This window comes from Ochotona princeps, chromosome 2, assembly GCF_030435755.1.
Source record: "Ochotona princeps isolate mOchPri1 chromosome 2, mOchPri1.hap1, whole genome shotgun sequence".
Lineage (NCBI taxonomy): Eukaryota > Metazoa > Chordata > Mammalia > Lagomorpha > Ochotonidae > Ochotona > Ochotona princeps.
The window spans coordinates 158,757,747-158,780,598 of NC_080833.1; the positions used below are offsets into that span (position 1 = coordinate 158,757,747).

The 22,852-nt window shown below is 42.3% G+C and overlaps 1 protein-coding gene across 1 annotated transcript in view; it reads right to left on the bottom strand.

The window, feature by feature from the left end:
* Positions 1-1,713: 1,713 nt before the first annotated feature.
* VAMP4 (vesicle associated membrane protein 4) overlaps positions 1,714-22,852 on the bottom strand; it is a 28,485-nt gene continuing 7,346 nt past the window's right edge. The window contains exons 3-8 of the mRNA XM_012930098.2: positions 18,987-19,033; positions 12,914-12,964; positions 9,255-9,355; positions 8,270-8,349; positions 3,539-3,590; positions 1,714-2,404 (exon numbers count right to left, since the gene is read on the bottom strand). Coding sequence (XP_012785552.1) covers positions 2,376-2,404; positions 3,539-3,590; positions 8,270-8,349; positions 9,255-9,355; positions 12,914-12,964; positions 18,987-19,033 — 360 coding nt within the window. The 3' untranslated portion in view covers positions 1,714-2,375. The remainder of the gene's footprint in view (positions 2,405-3,538; positions 3,591-8,269; positions 8,350-9,254; positions 9,356-12,913; positions 12,965-18,986; positions 19,034-22,852) is intronic.

Here is a 22,852-nt window from a genome sequence, read left to right on the forward strand (position 1 = left end):
GGAATGAACCAGCAGATGGAAAGTCTTCTTTTTTTCTTTCCTGTAACCTGCCTTTACAAAAAAAATAAATAAATATGGGCCTGGTACGGTGGCCTAGCAGCTAAAGTCCTCACCTTGAATACGCCAGAATGCCTTTTGGGCACCGGTTCTAATCCTGGCAGCCCTGCTTCCCATCCAGCTTCCTACCTGTGGCCTGGGAAAGCAGTCGAGGACGGCCCAAGGCTTTGGGCCCCTGCACCTGCGTGAGAGACCTGGAAGCGGCTCCTGTCTTCTGACTGGCTCAGCTCCAGCCGTTGCGGCTCCTCCTCTCTGTATATCTGACTTTCCAATAAAAATAAATTTAAAAATCTTTAAAAAAAAAAAAAAAGACCAAGCAAGAGAAAATGATAAACAGGAACCAAGCACCACTACTGTCAAGTTCCAGCAGAACGAGTGTGTGCCACTAGTATTCTCAGCATTGGTGTACATACAAAGAGAACTGCATGCATTCAATATTGTCATAGAAATATTTCCTTTATTTTAATGATTAACATTTAAAAATAATCCTGTCATTATTTCTTTAAAAGCAGCATACTCCTTTATTAAAAAGAAACACTAGAAACATGGCTTCTTTTTGAGAAATAATCTAAAAAAAATTACAGAGAAAACAGATTTCTATACCAACTAATGGAAAACTAACCATTATGAGTCTAATTCTAACCCAACTGCAGGTCATATGTCTAAACACATATGTTAAGACTGATTTTGTCTGTTCAGTTAAAACACTTCCATTTCTGAACTATTAACTACTGGAATTCTAAAAGTGCTCATTTTCCTGGATATTGTCTTGTGAAAGGGTTTATAAGGTTCAGATGCTGTTTACCTTAACAGCGACAGAGTGGAGAGAACAGAGAACACTCCACAGTACGTGAGATGTTAATCTCCTCTTTACTGTTTTAAACAAACTATAAGGTTCAACAAATATATTCAGACTTCCGTAATCTGCAGGTGTCTTGACTGTCTTAAATTTTCTTTTTCCTTATTTAGAACTCTTCTGCCTCTTAGTACTGATCCTGTAGAATTAAACAAACAATTGCACTCCCATCATATTCCATGTTTCATACAGTTTGAATTAAAACACCAAAGAGATAAAACGTATCCAGGAGTCCTCACCACCACCATCATTTCTAATTCAGAGACATCTCAAGGTCTCCCTGTCCTAAAGGTTCTTAGAACCTCTTACTTCAGTGCAACACTAGGAGACTATACATTTTCACTTCAACTAGTTTAAACAATACAGTAGGCTGGCACACTTTAGTATTAACCTGTTTTGTAAAATATGCTGTAAAAACTGGCTAGGATTAATGATGACCCCCAGCATCTGGTCTCTGACTGCTTGGCTTGTATGGAGACACCTAGCTTACGACTCAATGACTCCTCTGCAGGGCCTGATCTGACCTTCCTCACACAGCATGTGTCTCCCATGGCAACTAGTCAAAGCAAAGACACAAAACTCCAGGCTGATGAATGCAAAAACTGTAGCACTTCTGGTAGGGCTAGATGAAGGCTGAAAGAAAAATACTGAACACAAATAAGAGGAAGGAGTTAAGTCATCCACGGACTTGACCGATTCATACTAAAACTTGTCTTTTCTTATTGAAGTTGAACAGAGAACGGCCTGACAGAAACTGGTAGTCATATTCATACACTGATCATTTTCAAACACTCCAATGATGTTCTCCAATACTTTTATTATTTCCAGTTATATGGTGCCACACTATGTTTTTCATTAAATTTCCCACTTCCATAATTAAAATACCCTCAGATTATTAGACATTCCCTTAAACAGTCAAAAATAGTTTTACTGGAATGTTTTAAGTAACAGCTGAAGGCAGCAACATTTACAACGTTTAGCTTTTGTTACACTCATAAACAAGTAGGAATTGCTAAGAAAGCAACTGCAAAGAAAAAAGAATGATATTCTCACAAATACTGATGGAATGGTCTATAATAATAATTTGGAATTCCATGTAGGCTTCCTGACCCTCATCTTTATGCTTCTAAAACACTAGCATGAAATACTGTCATCAGTGTCTGACTATACACAGATAGAATGACCTGGCAAGTATCTAGTTTCAAATTAGATCCTTGGGATATAGCAAAATAGAGGCTGGTTTTCTTTGCGTTACACATAATTATTCAATGCACATTTTATTAGACGGGAAGGAGACAACTGGACATTCTCAACGCTCCGATTCGAACTGATACTTGCCTCTTGGTTTCTTGAAAAAGAAGTTTGGAAAGTCTTATACATAGATTTCATTTAAATTATGCAGCAATCTTCTATTATTATTATTGTCCCAGATCTTGCTTCATGAAGATTTCTGTCTATCAAATCAAGCACGGTATTTCACAACTATAAGAACTGTAAGAGAAACAACGACATACATTAATAAATCAAAATCAGATCCATATGCTATGTTAGAAGCAGTGTTCCTAAATGTAGCTCTATCCAGTTGCTGAAATGGGTAATGATGGCTGAACTTTTAACTGGAATAATAAGAAATGAAAAAGGAAAAACAACATAAAACTATCTAGATGTTTAATACTGGCATGTGGATCAATAAATGATGGTATACCAATAACATGCAGTTGCCAAAATGTTAATAAAAACTATTAACACGGAAAAATACTCACAGTGTATTTCTTAGACTACATGTCTAATGACATCTTAGTTTTGCAAAGTGTGTCTATACAGTGATGGGAAGAGATTAGAAGCATATACAGCAGGTATGTGAACAGTAACTATCTGTGGTAAGATTACTGTTGAACTTTATTTTCTTCTTTACACTAGTCCACATTTTCCAAGCTGTCCACCATATATTTATGGTTGATTCTTGTTATTTGAGTAGTTATGTTCTATAAAGTCAACACAAACACTGAGCCACTGACGCGGGAAAGCACAGGAAGCAGTGCTGTGAGACTCAGGCTGCTGGATTTCTGTCAGTTAGTACATAACCTTCATGTCTGTATTTTATTTAATATGTGGCATCTTCAACAAGTTCATGAAAAAATACTTCTCAAAATTCTCTGCACTAAACTTATCTTTTATTTCTATTTTCCAGAAGTTTCTGAAGTACTGCTGAGGCCCTGACATTGACCTCAAGTCAACAGCACCTCAAGCCACCCCTCCAGTCTACAGGCACGGATCTTCTCTCTGGGAAGGCACAGCACAGATTTCTTGTTTAGCAACAGAAAGCGCACTTCAGCACTACACTTAGGAAAAATTGAAACAGTGAAATCCTGAACAAAAAACACAAAACGTGTGGAAAATTCACCATTAAATGTTTAGACTATAAAAAGACTACTTGTTTATGTTAGGGGAACTGAAACAAGAAGGTAGATCAACAGGGTGTAGGTTAAGGGTTCCTGACTCAGGTCAAAAGTCATAATTCAATCCTGACATCAGACATACTGGGTCAACTAAAAATAAAAAGCAAATGAAAGTGAACTCCAAAGCCATTCCTGCCCCCAGGATAAGGGCTCAGTAAGTACTTACTGATGATTACCAGCAGAAGGATGACAGCAGCCAAGGCCATGATGGCTCTCACCTAAACACAGAAAGGCATACACAAGACACACATGTTGAGAGCTGAGACTGCCGTGCCGACACACGCAAGGTCTTCACTATGAAATGTTACACACGGATTAAACATTCTTTTTGCACCAAAATAAGCTTAGCATTTAATTCTATTGTCCAAGGAACTTTTAAAAAGTACCTTCATATACTAACCCATCCTTCAACAGGCACATTCCTTGGAAGATTTTCCCATTTTTCTAACATGAACCTGATGGCTGTTCTGCATCCTTTTGTAACTAATCGGTCTCTGAGCGGCTGCATTTCCCTGGTCAAGGCTGACTGTACCGTGAGCAGTTACAACGAAAGCCTTAACGAGCCTGCAAGTTTCTGTCCAGATCTCCAGGCATGCATTCTAATGTCAGATCGAGAAAAGTGACACTTTCACAGCTCCGTTCAAGGGTCATAGGCAGCCAACCACAATGCTTCAATCAACAGCGGTGTACCCTTTTCTACCGTGTTGCGTTCCAAGACCCCCAGATGAGGTCTGAAAACATTAACTGTGCCAAACCCCACAGACACCTAGCTTTCCCTCCTCGTGCTCATGTATACCTGTGATAAGGCTTCATTTAGGGCTTCCTTGAGGGTCACCCCAAGCTAGCCACACCACCATTTCTTGCCGCTCTTCCATGAAAGCCCAGCCACACTTAAATTCCAGCCCTTCCAAATACCCTTTATTCCCTAAGCCCTGGCCGCGAGGCTGACCGGTTATCCCAAATATTTCTGTACCTTTCTGCCACTAGCCTATAGGTTCTGTAAACCAGCAGCCAGCTGGGGTCTGGAAGCTCACTGATCCTCATAGGAAAAGCTGGAGTGTTTGTCCTGGCTCTGTCACTAGCTGGCTAGGGGGCTGTGTGGTTGCTGAGTTACCTCCCTGGGTCTTAGCTTCCACATCTGCAAACATGGGCTGGGGGAGGCCAGTGCAGTAGCCTAGCAGCTAAAGTCGTTTCCTTGCATCCACCGGGATCCCATAAGAGCTCTGGTTCTAATCCCAGCAGCTCCGCTTCCCATCCAGCTCCCTGCTTGTGGCCTGGGAAAGCAGTGAAGGATGGCCCAAAGCCTTGGGAGCCTGCACCCACGTAGGAAATTCAGAGGAAGCTCCTGGCTCCTGGCTCTGTCTCAACTCAGCTCAGCTCCAGCCATTGCAGCCATTTGGGAAGTGAAACAGAGAATGGAAGATCTTCCTCTCTGTCTCCCCGCCTCTCTGTATATCTGACTTTCCAATAAAAATAAATACACCTCTTTAAAAAAGTTTAATTTATAAATTAGTAAAGAAACAAATAATAATACTAGAACAGTATTTACAATTCACTACTGTGAAAGCTATGTGACTTCAATCTCTGTCTCTTGAAAGAATCAAGATAGTATTTTGAGATGACAATGGCCTGGCCCAGCCACTGTGGCCACTGGGGGGTGAAGCAGCACATGGAAGATCTCTTTTTCTCTTTCCCTCTTTGTCATAATTTCAAATAAATAAATCTTTAAAAAATTTATAAACAAAGTTAGGTTAATTAAAAAAATAAACAGCCAATTTTTAAGGACATCTCAAATAAATCAAGGCTTTCTTCCTTGGATTTCTGACAGTGGGGAAGAGATGCTTACAATCCCCACCAACAGTCCTGTGAACACCACCATGTAAGAGGTCAGAGCTTCCTAGAGACAGCAGAAAGGAGTCAGCATTGTCCTCCCCACACTGGGTAACTGCTTTCACTTCCTTCATCATTTCCTTTCAGCGTTTCATTCACTACTCCGCAACAGTCATTCTAGAGCTTAGCATGAATGTCTCCGGAAACCTAGGCCTTTAATGAAGGCTTGGTTATGAAAATATGGCAGGTTTTCCACAGAGCTTGTGAGGAAAGCACATCTGTTGAATCTTGTCAAGGCCATCAGAGCACTGGAGACACCTCGGAGGAGATGCAAGCATCTTTGGTTAGAGTTCTGACGGCCTACACACTCAATGCACATCATCTTGAGAACGGGAAGCCAAAAAGGTGAGGTCCAACAACATCATGGTGGTCCATTTATTAAAACTTTAATTCCAGTTTGATGCAAAATTTTTGTACTATTTCCACATTAAAAAATCAATTAAGAAATTGATTCAGGCAGAGAACAGCAATCTCAGATGAAGAACAGCCCAAAGAGGCACAAATGGACCACCATGAGATGAAGTGATCAGAGCCTTAGAAAAGAGTAAGTAGAAAACACTTCACTCTAAGTAAACTTTTTAAGTTAAGGAACAATCTTTTTGTTACATGGCTGTTACTAATGGTAGTCACCAAGTGTGATACAGCATATTTTAAGAACACAATTCAGTGTGCATTATTTTTATTACAAAGTCAGATATACACAGAGGAAGATCTTCTGTCCAATGATTCACTCCCCAAGTGACCACAACGGCCGGTGCTGTGCGGATCTGGAGCCAGAAGCCAGGAGCCAGGAGCCAGGAACCTCCTCCAGGTCTCCCACACGGGTACAGGATCCCAAAGCTTTGGGCCGTTCTCGACTGCTTTCCCAGGCCACAAGCAGGGAGCTGGATGGGACGTGGAGCTGCCGGGATCAGAACCGGCGTCCTTATGGGATCACAGTGCGTTTAAGGCAAGGACTTTATCTGCTAGACCATGCCGCTGGGCACCAACTTTCTACTTTCTAAACTTTCCCTTACCCTAAGGGAAGGTTATCTTCCAAAAGTTGTCTTGGGTTGACTTGCTCATTTTTTGTCAGCCTTTAGCTTGTTAATTCCTTCGCTTTCTGAAACAGAACTGAGGAAAAAAACAGGTTTCTTTTTTTCTTTTTTATTTTATTATTATTATTTTTTGATCCCCTTGTCTAGAATTTCAGTTTCCTGCTTTAACTACTTGTTCTTCATAGAATTTGAGGCCTGGCACTGTAGCCTTGTGGCTAAATCCTCACCTTGCATGCACCGGGATCCCATCCGGGCTCTGGCTCATATCCCAACAGCTACACTTCCCCTCCAGCTCCCTACTTGTGGCCTGGGAAAGCAGTAGAGAACGGCCCAAAGCCTTGAGACCCTGCACCTGCTTGGGAAGCCCAGCAGAAGCTCCTGGCTCCTGCCCCTTCTAATTAACTCAGCTCTGACCTTTGTGGCCACTTGGGGAGTGAACCAGCAGATGGAAGAGCTTTCTCTCCATCTCTCCTCTATATGTGACTTTCTAAAAAAAAAATAAGTCTTTTAAAAAAAAGTAAATTTTCTGTTTTTTCTTAAATTTTTCATTTATAGGGCCCAGCGGCTAAAGTCCTAGCCTTGAACGCCCTGGGATCCCATATGGGCGCTTGTTCTAATCCCGGCAGCTCCACTTCCCATCCAGCTCCCTGCTTGTGGCCTGGGAAAGCAGTCAAGGACAGCCCAAAGCTTTGGGACCCTGCACCCACATGGAAGACCCGGAAGAGGTTCCTAGTTCCCGGCTTTGGATCGGCGTGCACTGGCCGTTGCGGCTCACTTGGGGAGTGAATCATCGAACGGAAGAGCTTCCTCTCTGTATATCTGACTTTGTAATAAAATAAAAATAAATATTTAAAAAAAATTTCTTTCATTTATAAACTTTTATTCTTTGACACGTTTGATAAAACAAAAGGTCCATGGTCACTTCTCTCCCAATGCTGCATTCATACAGCCGTCCTAAAAGAGCCGTCCTGCGCGTGGTGCCAAGCCGTATTTTAAATGGTATCTATAAAATGTTATAGGAGACATTTGGTGTTTCATGATTAGTCATTTCACTTGATTTAAAAGCTGAGTGTATTCGATATGTTGTGCAGGTATATTTACATATATGTAGTACATAATATTTTTCTGTTTTCTGTTAAACATTTCATGAATGTCTTATTTCTCTAAATAATGAGAGATTGTGGGGCTTTTGCCTTAACCCATTTGTCATTACAGATTCTGATAAGTAAACTGGTTTTATTTTTCTCCTTGTCAATGGAAAATAATTTTTCTACAGTTTCTGCCTTCTTCCTTTTCTTTTTTAAACATTTATTTATTTTTATTGGAAAGGCAGATTTTTAAGAGGAGGAGAAACAGAGAGAAAGATCTTCACTCCCCAATCGCCCACACGGAGCCGAACTGATCTGAAGCCAGGAGCCATGAGATTCTTCTGGGTCTCCCACGCGGTTGCAGGGTCCCAAAGCTTTGAGCCGTCCTCGACTGTTTTCCCAGGCCACAAGCAGGGAGCTGGATGGGAAGTGCAGCAGCCGGGATACGAACCAGGGCCCATATGGGAGCCCAGTGCATTTATAGCAAGGACTTCAGCCTGCTTTATTTCTTAATATCTGTATATACAATGTTGCTCCAAAAAATGCTAAAGTATAAGAAAGTGTAAATACACACTTACAAGACAGCAAATTTAGAAGTAGCTGATTAATCCATGTTAATAAAAGATGGATTATATTAAGAAGAAATCTATATACATGTCTTTTTAAAGAAACATTGCTTGATTCTTCAGTTTTATCTGTCCCAAAGTAATTTATTAATTCAACAAGTATTTTCTGAGTTCCTACCATGTCTTAGGTCCCGAAGGTACTACACACAGGACAGCGATAGCCCTGTCTCACATTCTACAGGCCTCCAGTTGCTTCACATCTTTGATCACACTTGAGATGTTGGCCAATCTATCCACTATCTTTTGATTTACTTACTTTGCATCCTCGCCACCACATTTGCCTTCGAAGTTGTTTGGATCTGTTGCTAAAAGCAGTTGCATTATCCGATAAGCTTTCTATATCACACAGAGGATGGAGAGAAGGATTAAACGACATAACAGGATTCTTTTATCTAGTCACACAAAGACAAGAAAATATTAATTTCTACATACACAAAGGTGTTCGCTTTTAAGCATAAAAACAATACTCTTCCTTCATTCTACCCACAAACTCTAGCATGTTACACTAAAAAACAAAGCAATTGCTAAAAAAAAAAAACAGTCGCAAGTTAGTTTTTTTTTTTTTTTTTTTTTTGCAAGTTAGTTTGTTCAATCCATTTTTATTATAAAATTAACAGAAGTATTCCTAGGACCTCAATGTTTATAAATAAACTATTTTCAGGTAAGAAAATACTCTTTAAAATCTTGGGCACGTTCAGAAAAAAATCCACATGGAAAGATTAGATTCTTAGAAGACACTAAAAGTGATTACTTTTGAGGAAACACATGAATTTTAAAAATGTTTAAGCAGGATTTCAGTTAAGCAAGTCTGCCAAGAATTGATTGGATATTCAAGCGATATTTTAGTGACTAATTTATGCAAGGGACTGGCACAGGTGCACAGACTAAACTCTGTTAATAAAAGGTGGCTACCGAGTTGCCAGAAAAAAAAAAAAACCTGTAAAATAAGTAATATTGAATAAGTTTAAAGGCGCTGGGAAAAAGTGATTACTTGAATGCACAAGAAACACAAAGCATATCAAAATAATAAAGGAAGAAATAGCGTCACTTTTCACTCTTCTTCAACAGTGATTTTAGAATCTGCGATCCTCAGCTGACCGACTGAAGAACCCATGTAACTGATGCCAACCTGCGCCAGTTTCTCCAAGCCAAGATTCCTAAACACTGGCAAGACAAGTGGGAATCTACACAAAGTAGCAAAACAGATGCAGAGGATCAAGAAATATACAAAATATCTGTACCTGATTTGTCCTGTAGTTCATCTAGTCTCTCCCCTCTTTCAATTACCTTTGTAATATTTTCTTGCATGACATCAATAACTTCATCCACTTGATTCTGAACACTAGTTTAAAAAAAGGAAAATTATTCTTTGAGAATGTTTTTAATTTGGAAATTAATGTTTTCATTAGGATAAGAGTAGCAAACTCTTGGAGAATTATAGCTTAATAATTATTAAACTGTAAAACTTAAGTTCAAAACTTTGTAATAATTTTTTTCCACTTGAGCTTGAATATTCAAGTACTTTCAAAAAGTGACAGAAATTTAAGAAATACTTAACTCACTGATGGTTTATTTGTAGCCCATTTGTGACTAGTAATATAATTCAGACACAAATTAAATGTACTGTTAGTCAAAAGCCCCCCCGGCAGATCTGAGAACCAGACTGGGGTGCAGGACAGGCTGGGTCTGGCTGCATCACCAGCCAGTTCACATTAGTGCCAGGACTGGGGGCTGACTGCACCGGATTGGGTGGCAGCTCCAACCAGCGTAAACTGGAATGCAGGCAGATGGGAGGCAGGCTAGGCTACAGCACCCGCTGGCGAATGCCAAGGTGAGATGGGCCACACCAGACTGGGATGGCTGCAGCACTCACCAGCACACGTGAGCTGGGAGAAGGTGGGGTGAGCCTGGTAGGGGAGTAGTGGGCCATTGCTCCTGCTGGCAAGCATGAAAACTGGGACTGGGGGCAGACCAGGCTGCACAGGGATACAACACCTGTTGCCCTACATGTGAACTGGGTTAGGGGAAAGCCAGGCTGGGGTCACGATTGTATCCACCGATACAGACTTAAGCCAGAATATCAGCAGGTGGATTGGGCTTTGCCACAGCATTAGCTGGCAAGTGCTGGGACTGCAGGCAAGTCCTGTCGAGCTAGACCACAAAACCACTTGGAGAGTGAAAGATCTGGGGCAGGGAGTGGGTCCAGTGGGGAGGCTATGGGCATCTCTCTGAAGGGCTGCAGCTCCCACTGGTGAGCATGAGAATCAGGACTGGGGGTGGGCTTGGCTGGACAGGCGGTGGCACTCGCTGGCATAAGAGTGGGCTGGAGGGAGGAGTCGGTTTGGTTGAGGTAGGCTTCAATGCTAAATGATGTGCTGAGCTGAAGGGGATGTGGGACAGACCGAACTAGCCCATGCTGGCAGCCACAGGAACCAGAGCTGGGGGGGCTAGTCCAGTGGGGATTTGGGGTTCAACTCCCCCTGTGGTACATGAGGGCCAAGTGTATGGTGGGCAGGGCTGAGCCAGGCCACAGCACCCATTGGTTTGCAGAGGAAGGAGGGCAGAACAAATTGATCAACTACTTCAGTGACACTTGACAATAAACTTCTGGAAGAATGGAGACTCTGAGGTGGACTATGTCAGCCAATTGACCTTGGAAGGATTTCCTCATCCATGGAACAGCGATATCAATAGCATCTCAGAACTATTAAAACTACTTGAGCAGAACCCTCAGAACATGTTCCACAATGGGGACCCTGGGATGACACTGGGTACCAGGGAGGCTAGGCGTGGTCTCTCCCATTGTATCCTCCCCTCTTCCAGATAAGGGAAGAGGAAAAAGAAAATGTGTAAACAATTGTCTTGCCCACCTTTCCCTGATCCTCGACCCTTTCCACCCTGATCAACTATATAAACGTCATCAGAAATAAAATTTAAAACTGTATTTTAAAAGAATGTACTGTCAAAATGCTCAATAACTGCAGAATTCAGTCAAACAGCTCAACTCTAAATTGTCAGTGTCATTTTCTTGTCACTGGGCTCCTGAGACAGAATGTAAACACAATTACAACTGACATTTCTGTACTTTGCCTGGGTGTGTTACAAGTTAATGAAAAGTGTCTAGTTTCCCAAATGGAAATGCAGTGTGTTTTAGGGGATACTGACAATCTGTGAGTGGAATTCTGATGATCAGTAAGGATAGCTCCTCACTGCTTACCAGTTTTCTCTGAAATACAAACAAGGCTTACAACAACTGGGAACAAACAAGGAAATGTTTCTGTTATCCTCCAAGGTAAAAACATTTTCCTGAGACTGGTACTGTGGCACGACAAGTTAAGTTGCCAATTGCAGTGCAAGCATCCATATGGATACAAGTTCAAGTTCGGGGTGCTCCACTACTGATCCAGCTCCTACTAGTGTGCCTGGGAAAGCAGCAGAGGATGGCCCATGCATCCACAAGGAAGACCTGGAAGAAGTTTCTGGCTCCTGGCTTCTTACCGCCTGGCTCCAGTCGTTGCGGCCATCTGGGATGAGCCAGGTCTGGAAGATCTTGCTTTGTCTTTTCCTCTGTCTCTATGTATCTCTGCCTTTCAAATAAGTAAGTAAATATTTTTTTAAAAGACATGCTTTCCACCACCTTTATCAGATCGTAACGACGTGTTGTAAGCATAGTTCAGTCTGGTCAATGAAGGTTGAGCCTAAACTTAACAATTCAAAATTGCTACTCAGCCACCTCCTCACACTTGGGGCGCTACATCTAGAACTGTCTCCATCTTTGCTTTTGTTTTTATCTTTCTTGTTTTTAGTGTAGATGACGTTGACATGGTTCATCAGGGTGGGAAGGATCGAGGGTTATGGAAAAGTAGGTGGGATCGTTTCCCGATTTTCCATTCCCTCCTCCTGTACCTGGGAGAAGCCACAGCCAGCCTCCCAGCCACTGGGATTCTCTATCTAAACCTCAGCCGCACGGCGCAGCAGATTCAGCTTCATCAAGGCATATGTGACTTTGGAAGTAATTTCGCAAGATTCTTCTAGACATGTATTTTCTCATGTTTAAATTTGAGATGATAATCTCTATCTCCTATCTGAGAATTAAATGCGATAATGTTTATCACTTAGCACAGTGCCTAAGACCTAGTGGGTGCCAGTATTTGTTCACTATGAAAAGAAAATTCAAGCTCTGCAAAGCATATCCTTTTTTTATACAGAGAACATTTTCATAGTTAGCACCTCCATCTTGTGGCCTTTTTAGGTACTGCTGGCAAAAGCAGCATTATAGTTAGGTTGGTTTTTTTCAACTGCATGTATAAATTGCAGCTGCCCGAGAGAACATTCCCTGTTGGCCTGCTAAGAGTCAGGCTGGTTAACCACAGCTATGGCCAGGGATTCCCTACTATGAGAGACAATGTCCTCACATCACCAGAGTGACACTTAAAATGCTATGGATCTGAAAGTAAACATTCCAAAGGGAATCACAAATTTTATACAGACATGTGGCTACTTAACATGTTTGCTCCCCCCCAAAAAACCTTTCTGAAAGATGATAGATACTGTTTGTAAGATTAATCTATTATCATCATTAATAATCAATAATTAATGAGCAATTAAATAGTAAAAAAGTGACAATGTTACTCATCAATGTAGTCAAAAAATACTTTGTACTGAAATATTACAAATTAAGTGACACACATTAGTTACGGAAATTGACAATTTTAGATACTAATCCAATGTCAGGACTTGTCCTACATATATAGTAATATATATATATAACATATATAATATATATGTTCTAATCAAATGACTTTACAAGAACAGGCTGTAGCCAGGCCCAGCACACAGGTTAGGGTCTGCCAACCTAAATATGCTATCATTTAAACAGGGCAATGTCTCAGGCACTTACTGCTTAATTTTATCACTCCTAGGTCCAAATCTTGGTCCAGATGGTCCCCTTCTGAAAACAAAATATCAAGCACATATTAGTAACAACAGTACTAAAAAGAAACAAACAAAAACAAATAGCAAACTCATATCCATGCATGTAACCAAGCTGAATTCTAAACATGGAGCAGTCATTTATCCAAAGGATCTGGTCTGGGTGGGATTGAACATGTCAGCATGTCTTCACTAGTACTTACTGGACACAATTAGCCTCACAGAGAAATCAGAATTTACATATTCTGTAATTACACAGTTTGTTCTAATCACTAAACCATAAAATAGTATAACAAATAAATTGCCAATTAATATTAATATATATGATCAACTGTGGATCTAAAATTAAACCATTCCCTTTGAATCTAGGTTATGATGAAACACTGAATGATGGAGCGAAAATTCATTCAAAACACTAAAAATTTTAACTATCTTTATTTTGGTCACTCATCTTAAGCTTGCCAGCACAGCACAAGGGAAAGCAAGAGTCTAAGGAAATAGAAACATTTCTCAAATTATTACCTCTTTGTATCATCACTGATTTATCTGAAAGGCAGAGACAGAGGAAAAACAGAGAGAAAAATTTTTGCATCCTCTGTTCCTTCAAATGGCTGCTACTATGGGTGGGACTGGACCAAGCCAAAGCCGGGGGCAGGAGACTGCGGCCCCACGTGGGGAGCAGTTTCCCAGGGACGTGGTCAGCCCTTCTGCTTTCCCAGGTGTATGACAGGGAGCTGCATAGGAAGCAGAGCAGCTGCACTTTGAATTGCATTGTGTTAGGGAAAGCTGGTTCTCAGGGTGATGGCTTAACCTACTGAGCTAAGAATTTGGCCTCCAACTTTTGGCTATTTTAAGTAATTATCTTTCTCCTGAAGATATAAAATAAGGTATTAGCCACCGGACTCAACATAAATTGGGCCTGGCACAGTAGCCTAGCAGCTAATGTCCTTGCCTTGCACACACCAGGATTCCATATGGGCACTAGTTCATATCCTGGCGGCCCCACTTCCCACCTAACTCCCTGCTTGTGGCCTAGGAAAGCAGTTGAGGACGACAGAAAGCCTTGGGACCCTGCACTTGGGTGGGAGACCCAGAAGAAGCTCCTGGCTCCTGGTTTCAGGTTGGCTCAGCTCCAGCTGTTATGGGCACTTGGGGAGTGAATCAGCAGATGGAAGAACTTTCTTTTCTGTCTCTCCTCCTCTCTGTATATCTGACTTTCCAATAAAAATAAAGACTCAATAGAAATTAGGTCACTATAGTTCTTAGACATACAGCAATTTCCAAAGGAGTTATTTTTTTAAAAAGATTTATTTATTTTTATTGGAAAGGCGGATATACAGAGAGGAACAGAGACAAAGAAGAAGATCTTCCGTCCGATAGTTCATTCCCCAAGTGGCTGCAACGGCTGGAGCTGAGCCAAATCCAAAGCCAGGAGCAAGGAGCTCTTCTAGTCTCCCACGTGGGTGCAGGGTCCCAAGGCTTTGGGCCGTCCTCGACTGCTTTCCTAGACCACAAGCAGGGAGCTGGATGGGAAGCGGGGCTGCTAGGATTAGAACCGGTGCCCATATGGGATCCCGGCGCGTGCAAGGCGAGGACTTTAACCATTACACTATTGCATGCGCCGGGCCCTAAAGGAGTTTTTAACAAGAAAAAAAAATTTTGGATTAAGAAACACACTGCCTACTAAAACTTATCAATTTATAAATATATCATCTTGACTTAACTCCACTAAGCTTTTCTCTTAAAGACTTTAAAGTTCCAAAGAAGCCTCGGAGGATTATATCCAATATGCCACTGGAAAATAAGTTGAACATCACATTTTATAAAGAAAACTACATTCTGAACCAAAGGCCATTCCTAAAAACAAGGCCAAAACTTTAAAGAACCAGTGAATGGAAAGACAAGGAAATAGTCTCATTAAATGAAACCACCACATGAAATAAATAAACACCTGAAAATTACTGGATTAAAACTTAATTATAGGGGCCCGGCACAATAGTGTAGTGGTTAAGGTCCTCGCCTTGCATGCCCCAGGATCCCATATGGGTGCCGGTTCTAATCCTGGCGGCCCCACTTCCCATCCATCTCCCTGCTTGTGGCCTGGGAAAGCAGTCGAGGACGGCCCAAAGTCTTGGGACCCTGCACCCACGTGGGAGACCTGGAGGAGCTCCTGGCTCCTGCCTTCAGATTGGCACAGTTCCGGCCGTTGCGCTCACTTGAAGAATGAATCATCAGACAAAAGATTTTCCTCTCTGTCTCTCCTCCTCTCTGTATATCCCCCTTTCAAATAAAAATAAATCTTTAAAAACACACCTTAATTATAGACTTAAGAAAAAAGAAGATGCAGATACATTTGTCTGGTCTATTAAATAACTGAAGACTTCAAAGTAACTGTACAAATAAAATCAGCTCTTTGAAAATTAACCCTTGATAACCTTCCAATCTGATCAGGAAAAGAAGAAAGATCAGACTTACTAAGGGCAGAAGCGGGCAGGAGACACAGTTCTGCAGACAAATGTATCAAGGGTATGGAATATTCACTGAGGGAAGCCAACACGGGCAACATGGAATTCTGCATTGTGTATGCAACTCTTATGTAAGTTTAAAGTTAAAAAAAATTTAAATCATACAAACGAAATCCAAAAATAGTAAATTCTGCCAAAAATTTTAATGAAGAAATAAAACCAATTCTATAGAAACCTTTCTGGAAACACTAAAGAAGACACATTTCCCAACTCATTGTTATGGGGCCTAACACTAATCTGTAATGAAAACAAGACAAAGACATAATAAGAAAAAGACATAACTGAAATAACCCAACCTCTCATGAACAAAGATGAAGTAAATATTCTCACCAAAATTTTGTTTCCAACAATTTTTGAAAGATTAATTGAACAAGAGTTTATCTCAAAAATGCAAGATTTTTAACTCCCAAATCAATCTAATCTACCATGATAAAAAATATGATCATCTCAAGAGATAAACACGCAAAAATATCTAAATTAATGATAAAACCTCAAAAAACTGAGTGCATTAGTTTACTTTTTAAAAATAATTTTCCAAACGTATTTATTTCACTTGAAAGTTAGAGATACAGAGAGAGGAGAGACAGAAACAGAGAGGGAGGGAGGGAGGGACAGAGAGAGAGAGAAAGAGAAAGAGAGAGAGAGAGAGACAGGATCTTCCATCCACTGGTTTAAATTCACAAATAGCCGCAACCACCAGAGTTGGGCCAGCCCAAAGCTGGGAGCCAGGAGCTTCTTCCGGGTCCCCCATAGGGTGCAGGAGCCCAAGGACTTTAGCCATGCTCTACTGCTTTCTCAGTCCATAAGCAGGGAACTGGATCAGTAGTGGAGCAGCCAGGACTCGAACTAGTGTCCATATGGGATGCCAGTGCTGCAGATGAAGGATTAGGGTGTCACACCACCGCAATGGTACCCAGAAGTTTACTTTCTTAGCTTCAAGGAAAGCGTGTACAAAACAATTACCATAAGGGGCCAAGTGGCATAACAGACCAGTCTTCAGCCTGCAGGGCAAGTACCCAGTTGCTTCATTTTCAATCTAGTTCCCTGTTTATGACCTAGGAAGGCAGTGCAGGATGGCCCAAGTCCTTGGGCCTTACACTCACATAGCAGACCCAGAAAGAAGCTCCTGGCTCCTGGTTCCATACTGATCCAGCTTGGCAGCTGCAGGCATTGGGGGAACCAGTAAATGGAAGCTGTCTCTCTGTCTCTCCTTCTCTGACTCTCCTCTTGGTGTAAAATCTGCCTTTAAAAAACAAAAAGTAGTAAAATTACCATGAAAATCAAACTTAATGATGAAAGAATGAACGTTTTCCCTTAGGGGAAATCAGAAACAAGGCAAGAAAAGCTTTAAGTTCAAGTCCCAGCTGCTCCACTTCAGATCCAGGAGCCCGATAACGGCCTAGGGAAAGCAGGGAAAGAAGGCCCCAGTCACTTGGGCCCTGCAGCCAGCCTGGGATGTCCAGATGAAGCTCATGGTTTCAGCCTGGTCAGCCCTGGCCATTGCGGCCATTTGAGGAAAATCTCTTCCCTGTCTCTCCTCTTTCTGCAGTTCTTTCAAATAAATACGTGAATAAATCTTTTTTGTTTTAAACACGGAGTAGCTGTTGTGGCACAGTGGGTTAAGCTGCCCACTGTGATGCTGCTATGCCACAGCAAAGTGTTGGTTTGAATCTTGCAATCCCTGCTCCTGTTCCAGCTTCCTACTAACACATTCTGCCAGGCAACAGTTCCTGGGTTCCTGCCTTCTACATGAGACCCAGTACAGTTCTGGGCTCCTGGCGTCAGCCTGGTCCACCCCTGCCTATTGTGGGCATGTGGGGAGTGAACCAACAGAGACAAGATTTCTCTCTCTGTTGCTCTTTTCTTTCCTTTTACCTTTTTTTTAAAAAGCTCTATTTTTTATAAGAAAGTCAGATATACAGAGAGGAAGGTCATCCATCCGCTGGTTTATTCCCCAAGTGGACACAAAGGACAGAGCTGAACTGATCCGAAGCCAGGAGCCGCCTCTGGGTCTCCCACAGTGGTTCAGGGTCCCAAGGCTTGGAGCCGTACTCCACTGCTTTCCCAGGCCGCAGGCAGGGAGCTGGATGGGAAGCGGAGCAGCCAGGACACGAATTGGCGCCCAAGTGTGATCCCGTTGCTTACCAGGTGAGGATTTAGCTTTGGAGCCATCATGCAGGGCTCTCTCTCTTTTTCTTTCCCAATCTCATTGCCTCTTTCCCTGCCACATTTTAAGTATATAAAAATAAAAATTAAAAAATGAGCCTCTCCCAAATATAAAATTTCTAACAAAGTACGAGGCAAATGCTTCCTCTCAGAAAACCATTCCCCAGAGAAAATCCCTGCAAATAATATTGTCCTTCCCACCTAGGTATTTGCTGGAGACCTTTCTAACTGCCAAGTCGTAACAGCAAATGATTGATCAAGTCTATTAATTTTTGACAAGGTAACAAAATAAATTAAATGAAAAAAGATCTTTTTATCAACTGGTAATGAAACAAATTGGGTGGTCATAGCTAAAACAAAAATCAGCTATATCTGATTCATAAAAAAAATGTACTTAAAATGGTCTAAATAACAAACAGGCCTAACACTTTTTGAAACTCAATAATAACATTTCCCATACAGTTTCTGGAATACTCTCACAGGTGAAATTCATATTAGTTCCTGAGACGGGAGACTGAGCATTCGTAGTCCCAGGGAATATCTGCAGCATTGGAACTCTTAGAACACTGGTGAGAATTCAAAATGGCACAGCCACCTTGGAAAGAGTTATGAATGTATACTAGTCATTCTACTCCCAGCTATTTATTCAAGAGAAGTAACCTGTGTTCCACATTTACACAACTTAACCTGTGACAACCTAAAACTAGAAGCCACTAAAATGGGAACATGGATGAGTAAGCCTCAACACACTCAGAGGATGGGATTCTCGGATCATTGACAGAAACAACTACTGGGGCTGGGACTGTGGTATAGCACGGTAAGCCACCACCTGTGATGTTGGCATGTCACAGGAGCACCAGCTTATGTCTTAGCTGCTCCACTTCCAATGCAGCTCCGTGCACAAGACCCGAGCTCCCTTCTGGCTGTGGTCTCCCCAGCCCTGGCACATGTGTTCACCTGGGAGTGAACCAGCACAAGGAAGATGTCTACCTCCCTCTCTCTACATAACTCTGCCTTTGAAACAAATAAATAAACCTTTAAACAGCAGCAAAAAAACTATACATACAAAAATGACCCTCAAAATAATCATGCTGAAGGAATGAAGGCAGGACAAGAAGCATCCTGAATTATTTCAGTTCCATAAAATTCTAGAAGCACAAACCACAGCAACAGAAAACCAACCAGTGGTTGCCTATGAGGGTGGGAGGAAACTCTTGGGATGACATCCGTGCTCATTATTTGATTGTGGTAATGGTTTCCAGAAGTATATATGTCTGCCAAAACCAACATTATGCCCTTCAGAACACACATTTTATTAGGTCAATCACATAATAGAACTGTTAAACTTACAGAAAAAAGTCTTCTTCTTCATCGGAATCATCTTCCAAAAGATTTCTCTGTTATTAAAAAAAAAAAAAAAAAAGGATTTGAGTTTTCAGATTAGAGAGCTCATAAAATGCCCAAGTGAAGCAATGAAACAAATTCCACGTTAATGGAATTGCTCAACTCCAAGCTTCTACATATGCGTCAGCGGGAGCTAAGAGATATACAACATTTAGATTCTACAACTGAGTCAGCCATGGAGGCTTGGGTGGGCAAAAGGGATGTGATCAGGCAGGTGCAAGTCTCCTTCCTCTTGCGTTCTCAGTCTCCATCTACTGGCAGAACTAAGTGGAGTCCAACATCAGAAAGGAGAGTATCAAAGTTAGGTTAAGTTTACAGCAAAAACACAAAACTAATTGACATATTCTATCTTCTGGCTCCTCAGTCCATAAAAAGCCTTTACAATTAAATGGAACTTTCAAACAAAAGCTACTTTATATTTTTATCTGAAGCTATGTGACAATCTCGCTTAAATCAGCAGAGGACCATCTCACCACCTGCTCAAGAAGAAAAAAGCAAAGTTCCCAAAGAAGGCTACATAAATAATGTTCCCTGGGGCCCTGTACCCTAGCCTAGTGTCTGAAATCCTTGCCTTGCATGTGCCAGGATCCCACACGGGCTCCAGTTCATATCCCAGCTATTTTACTTCCCTTCCAGCTCCCAGTTTGTGCCCTGGGAAAGCAGTAGAGGATGGCTCAAAGCCTTGAGTTCTTGCACCCATGTGGGAGACCCAGAGGGGGCTGCAGGCTCCAGGCTCCTGGCTTTGGATCGGCTTAGCAATGGCAGTTGGGACCACTTGGGGAATGAAACAGTGGACAGAAGATCTTTCTGTCCCTCTTTCTCTCTGTAAAAATCTGACTTTCTAATAAGAATAAAGAAATTTTTTAAAAACTTACTTAATAAAGCAAGCCAGCCAGCCCTCCTAAAGATGTCCAGGTCCCCATCACTGAGACGCAGGTCAAAGGCACTGTGCAGATGTGGCCTGGGGTTTTCAGAGTGGGTAACTCTCATGGGCCCAGCATCACCAAGAGGGTTCCTTCTCAAGGGAGGCATGGGCAGGAACAAAAGACCAGAGTTTACACTGCTGGCTTTGAAGACAGGCTGGCTGTCTCCAGGAGTTAGGAAACGCGAGGAAGCAGCATTCCCCTCACGGCCTCCACCAGGAACAGCCCTGCTGACCGGATGGAAGTCCTGAAAGACTCATTTTTGGACTTCCTTTTACCTGAACTGTAAGAATAATAAATGTACGTTGTTTGAAATTTCTGACATTTTATTACAGTAGCAGTAAGAAAGTAATGTACTACTCATCTACCATTTGTCAGGAAGTTACTCAAGAAATTATACCATCAGGAATGAAAATTGCATCATAATACTTTAACACAGAGATTGATAAAATAAATGCAGCTAATCAGATATATAGCCACAATGACAATGTGCTTGTGAACACACGTTAAAGCTACTGAAAAAGAGAAGCTATAAAGCAAGGTAAGGTTTTACAAGGGTTTAATTTTTTCTAAACAAAGAGTGGCAGCTGGGGATATGGAGAATAAAGTGAGGAAGCGAAAGAATATTCACATGCTTGGGCCTGATGGTAGCCTAGTGGCTAAAGCCTTACACATGCCAGATTCCATGTAGCCGCCGGTTCTAATCCTGGATGTTCCACTTCCCTCCCAGCTCCCTACTTGTGACCTAGGAAAGCAGTAAAGGATGGCCCAAAGTCTGGGGACCCTGCGCCCTCATGGGAGACTCAGAAGACGCTCCAGGCTCCTGGCTCCAGATCAGCTCAGCTCCAGCCACACTGGCCACTTGGGAAGTGAATTCGTGGGTGTAAGATCTTTCTGTCTCTCCTCTCTGTAAATCTGACTTTCCAATAAAAACAAATAAATATACCTAAAGATTTATTGAAGTAAAAGAAAATACTAACACGTTCACTTTGGTGAGGGGTGGAATGAAGGAAGGGGGAAGCGGGCTAGAATTAAGAAGTGAAACAACAGGAGAGGCACAGCTCTGGCGGACTCAAGAGCATGGCCTTAGACGTATTTATGAAGCCAGAGGTTGAAACTACATAAGAATTTAACTCTTTTGATGACTCAGTTATTCTTACATAACCCACAACCTCAAAAGTCTTAAAAAATTTTTTTTCAGGGGGCCTGGCGCAGTGGCCTAGCAGACAAAGTCCTTGCCTTGCATGTGCTGGGATCCGATATGGGTGCCAGTTCTAATCCCAGCAACCCCACTTTCCATTCAGCTCCCTGCCTGTGGCCTGGGAAAACAGTCAAGGATGGCCCAAAGCCTTGGAACTCTGCACCCACGTGGAAGACCCAGAGGCGGCTCCTGGCTCCTGGCTTTGGGTCAGCTCAACTCTGGCTGTCACAGCCACTTGGGGAGTAAATCAACAGACGGAAGATCTTCCTCTCTGTCTCTCCTCCATTCTGTATATCTGACTTTCTGTGGGGAGCGGTGCGCCGGAGCCACCCCCATGTATTTGAAGGGCCGTGGCAAGATGGCGGGTGGCCCAGACCAGGAGGCAGGGTTGGTCCCACCAGTAGGCAAACAGGAAGTCACGGGGATAGGCTGATGCCATTGCTACTGGCCTATCAGGTAGCGCCGAGTGGACCTACAGGGAGAAGTGATTGGTGGAGAGCTGTATATAAACAGCCCGCTTTTTGCAATAAAGGTTCCGGTCTTGTTTTCCAGATCTTTCTGTGTATGCCTCATCACTAGTGTCGCTGCAGGTCGGCAACAACTTTCCAATAAATATTTTTAAAAATTTTCAGGGAGCAGTACTATGCTTTCAGCAGCGATTTCAGCATCCCATATGAGTACATGCTGCAGTCCTGGTGCAGCTCCCTGTTAACCTCCTGGGAAGCTGCACAAAATGACCCAGGTGCTTGGGCCTCTGCTATACACATGGGAGAAGGAGCTCCAGGGTCCTGGTTCTGGTCCGGCCCAGGAGATCAAAAATCCTCTCTCACCCTCTATTTGTAATTCTGCTTTTTAAATAAATAAATTGGGCCCAGTGTGGTAGCCTAGTGGCTAAAATCCTCAGCTTGCACATGCTGGGATCCCATATGGGTACTGTTTCATATTCCTGCAGCCCGCCTCCTACCCAGTTCCTTGCTTGTGGTCTGGGAAAGTAGTAAAGGATGGCCCAAAGCCTTGGGACCCTGCGCCCATGTGGGAGACCTAGAAGAAGCTCCTGGCTCCTGGTCTGAAGCTTAGCTCTGGCTGTTGCAGCCACTTGGGGAGTGAACCATCAGACAGAAGATCCTCTCTGTCTTTCCTTCTCTCTGTATATCTGCCTTTCCAAGAAAAATAAATCAATAAATATCTTTTAGAAGACTTTTTTAAAAAGACAAAGAAGTTTCAGGAATTTGATTAAATTAATTAAATCTAAATTTTTAAATTGAATTAAGACATCAAAAACCAGGGTGAAAAGCAAATAATGGGGGAGGGTGCTGCGGATGTAAAACAGCTTCAGAGAAAAGGTGTGAAAACTGGATTACATATAAATAACTTCAAAAAAGAAAAAGAGACATTACAGAAAAACAGCAAAATGCTAGGAAGGTAGTTTTCAATAAATAAACGGATAGCTATCACATGAAAATTCAAAATCAGTAATATTCAGGGAAATGTTGTGTGCATGGAGCAGGGGGGCACTCCAGAGTGGAGCAGGTGGACAGGAGGAGGCTCGGATCCCAACCCTGAAGACTCCCAGATCCTCACCACGGACTATCAACACGAGCAACTGGGACTACATCCCAACTGCCAAAGAGACCAAGGGGAATTGGAGTGCCTTCGGAGGCCGAGAACTCGGAGGTCACCCAACCCCC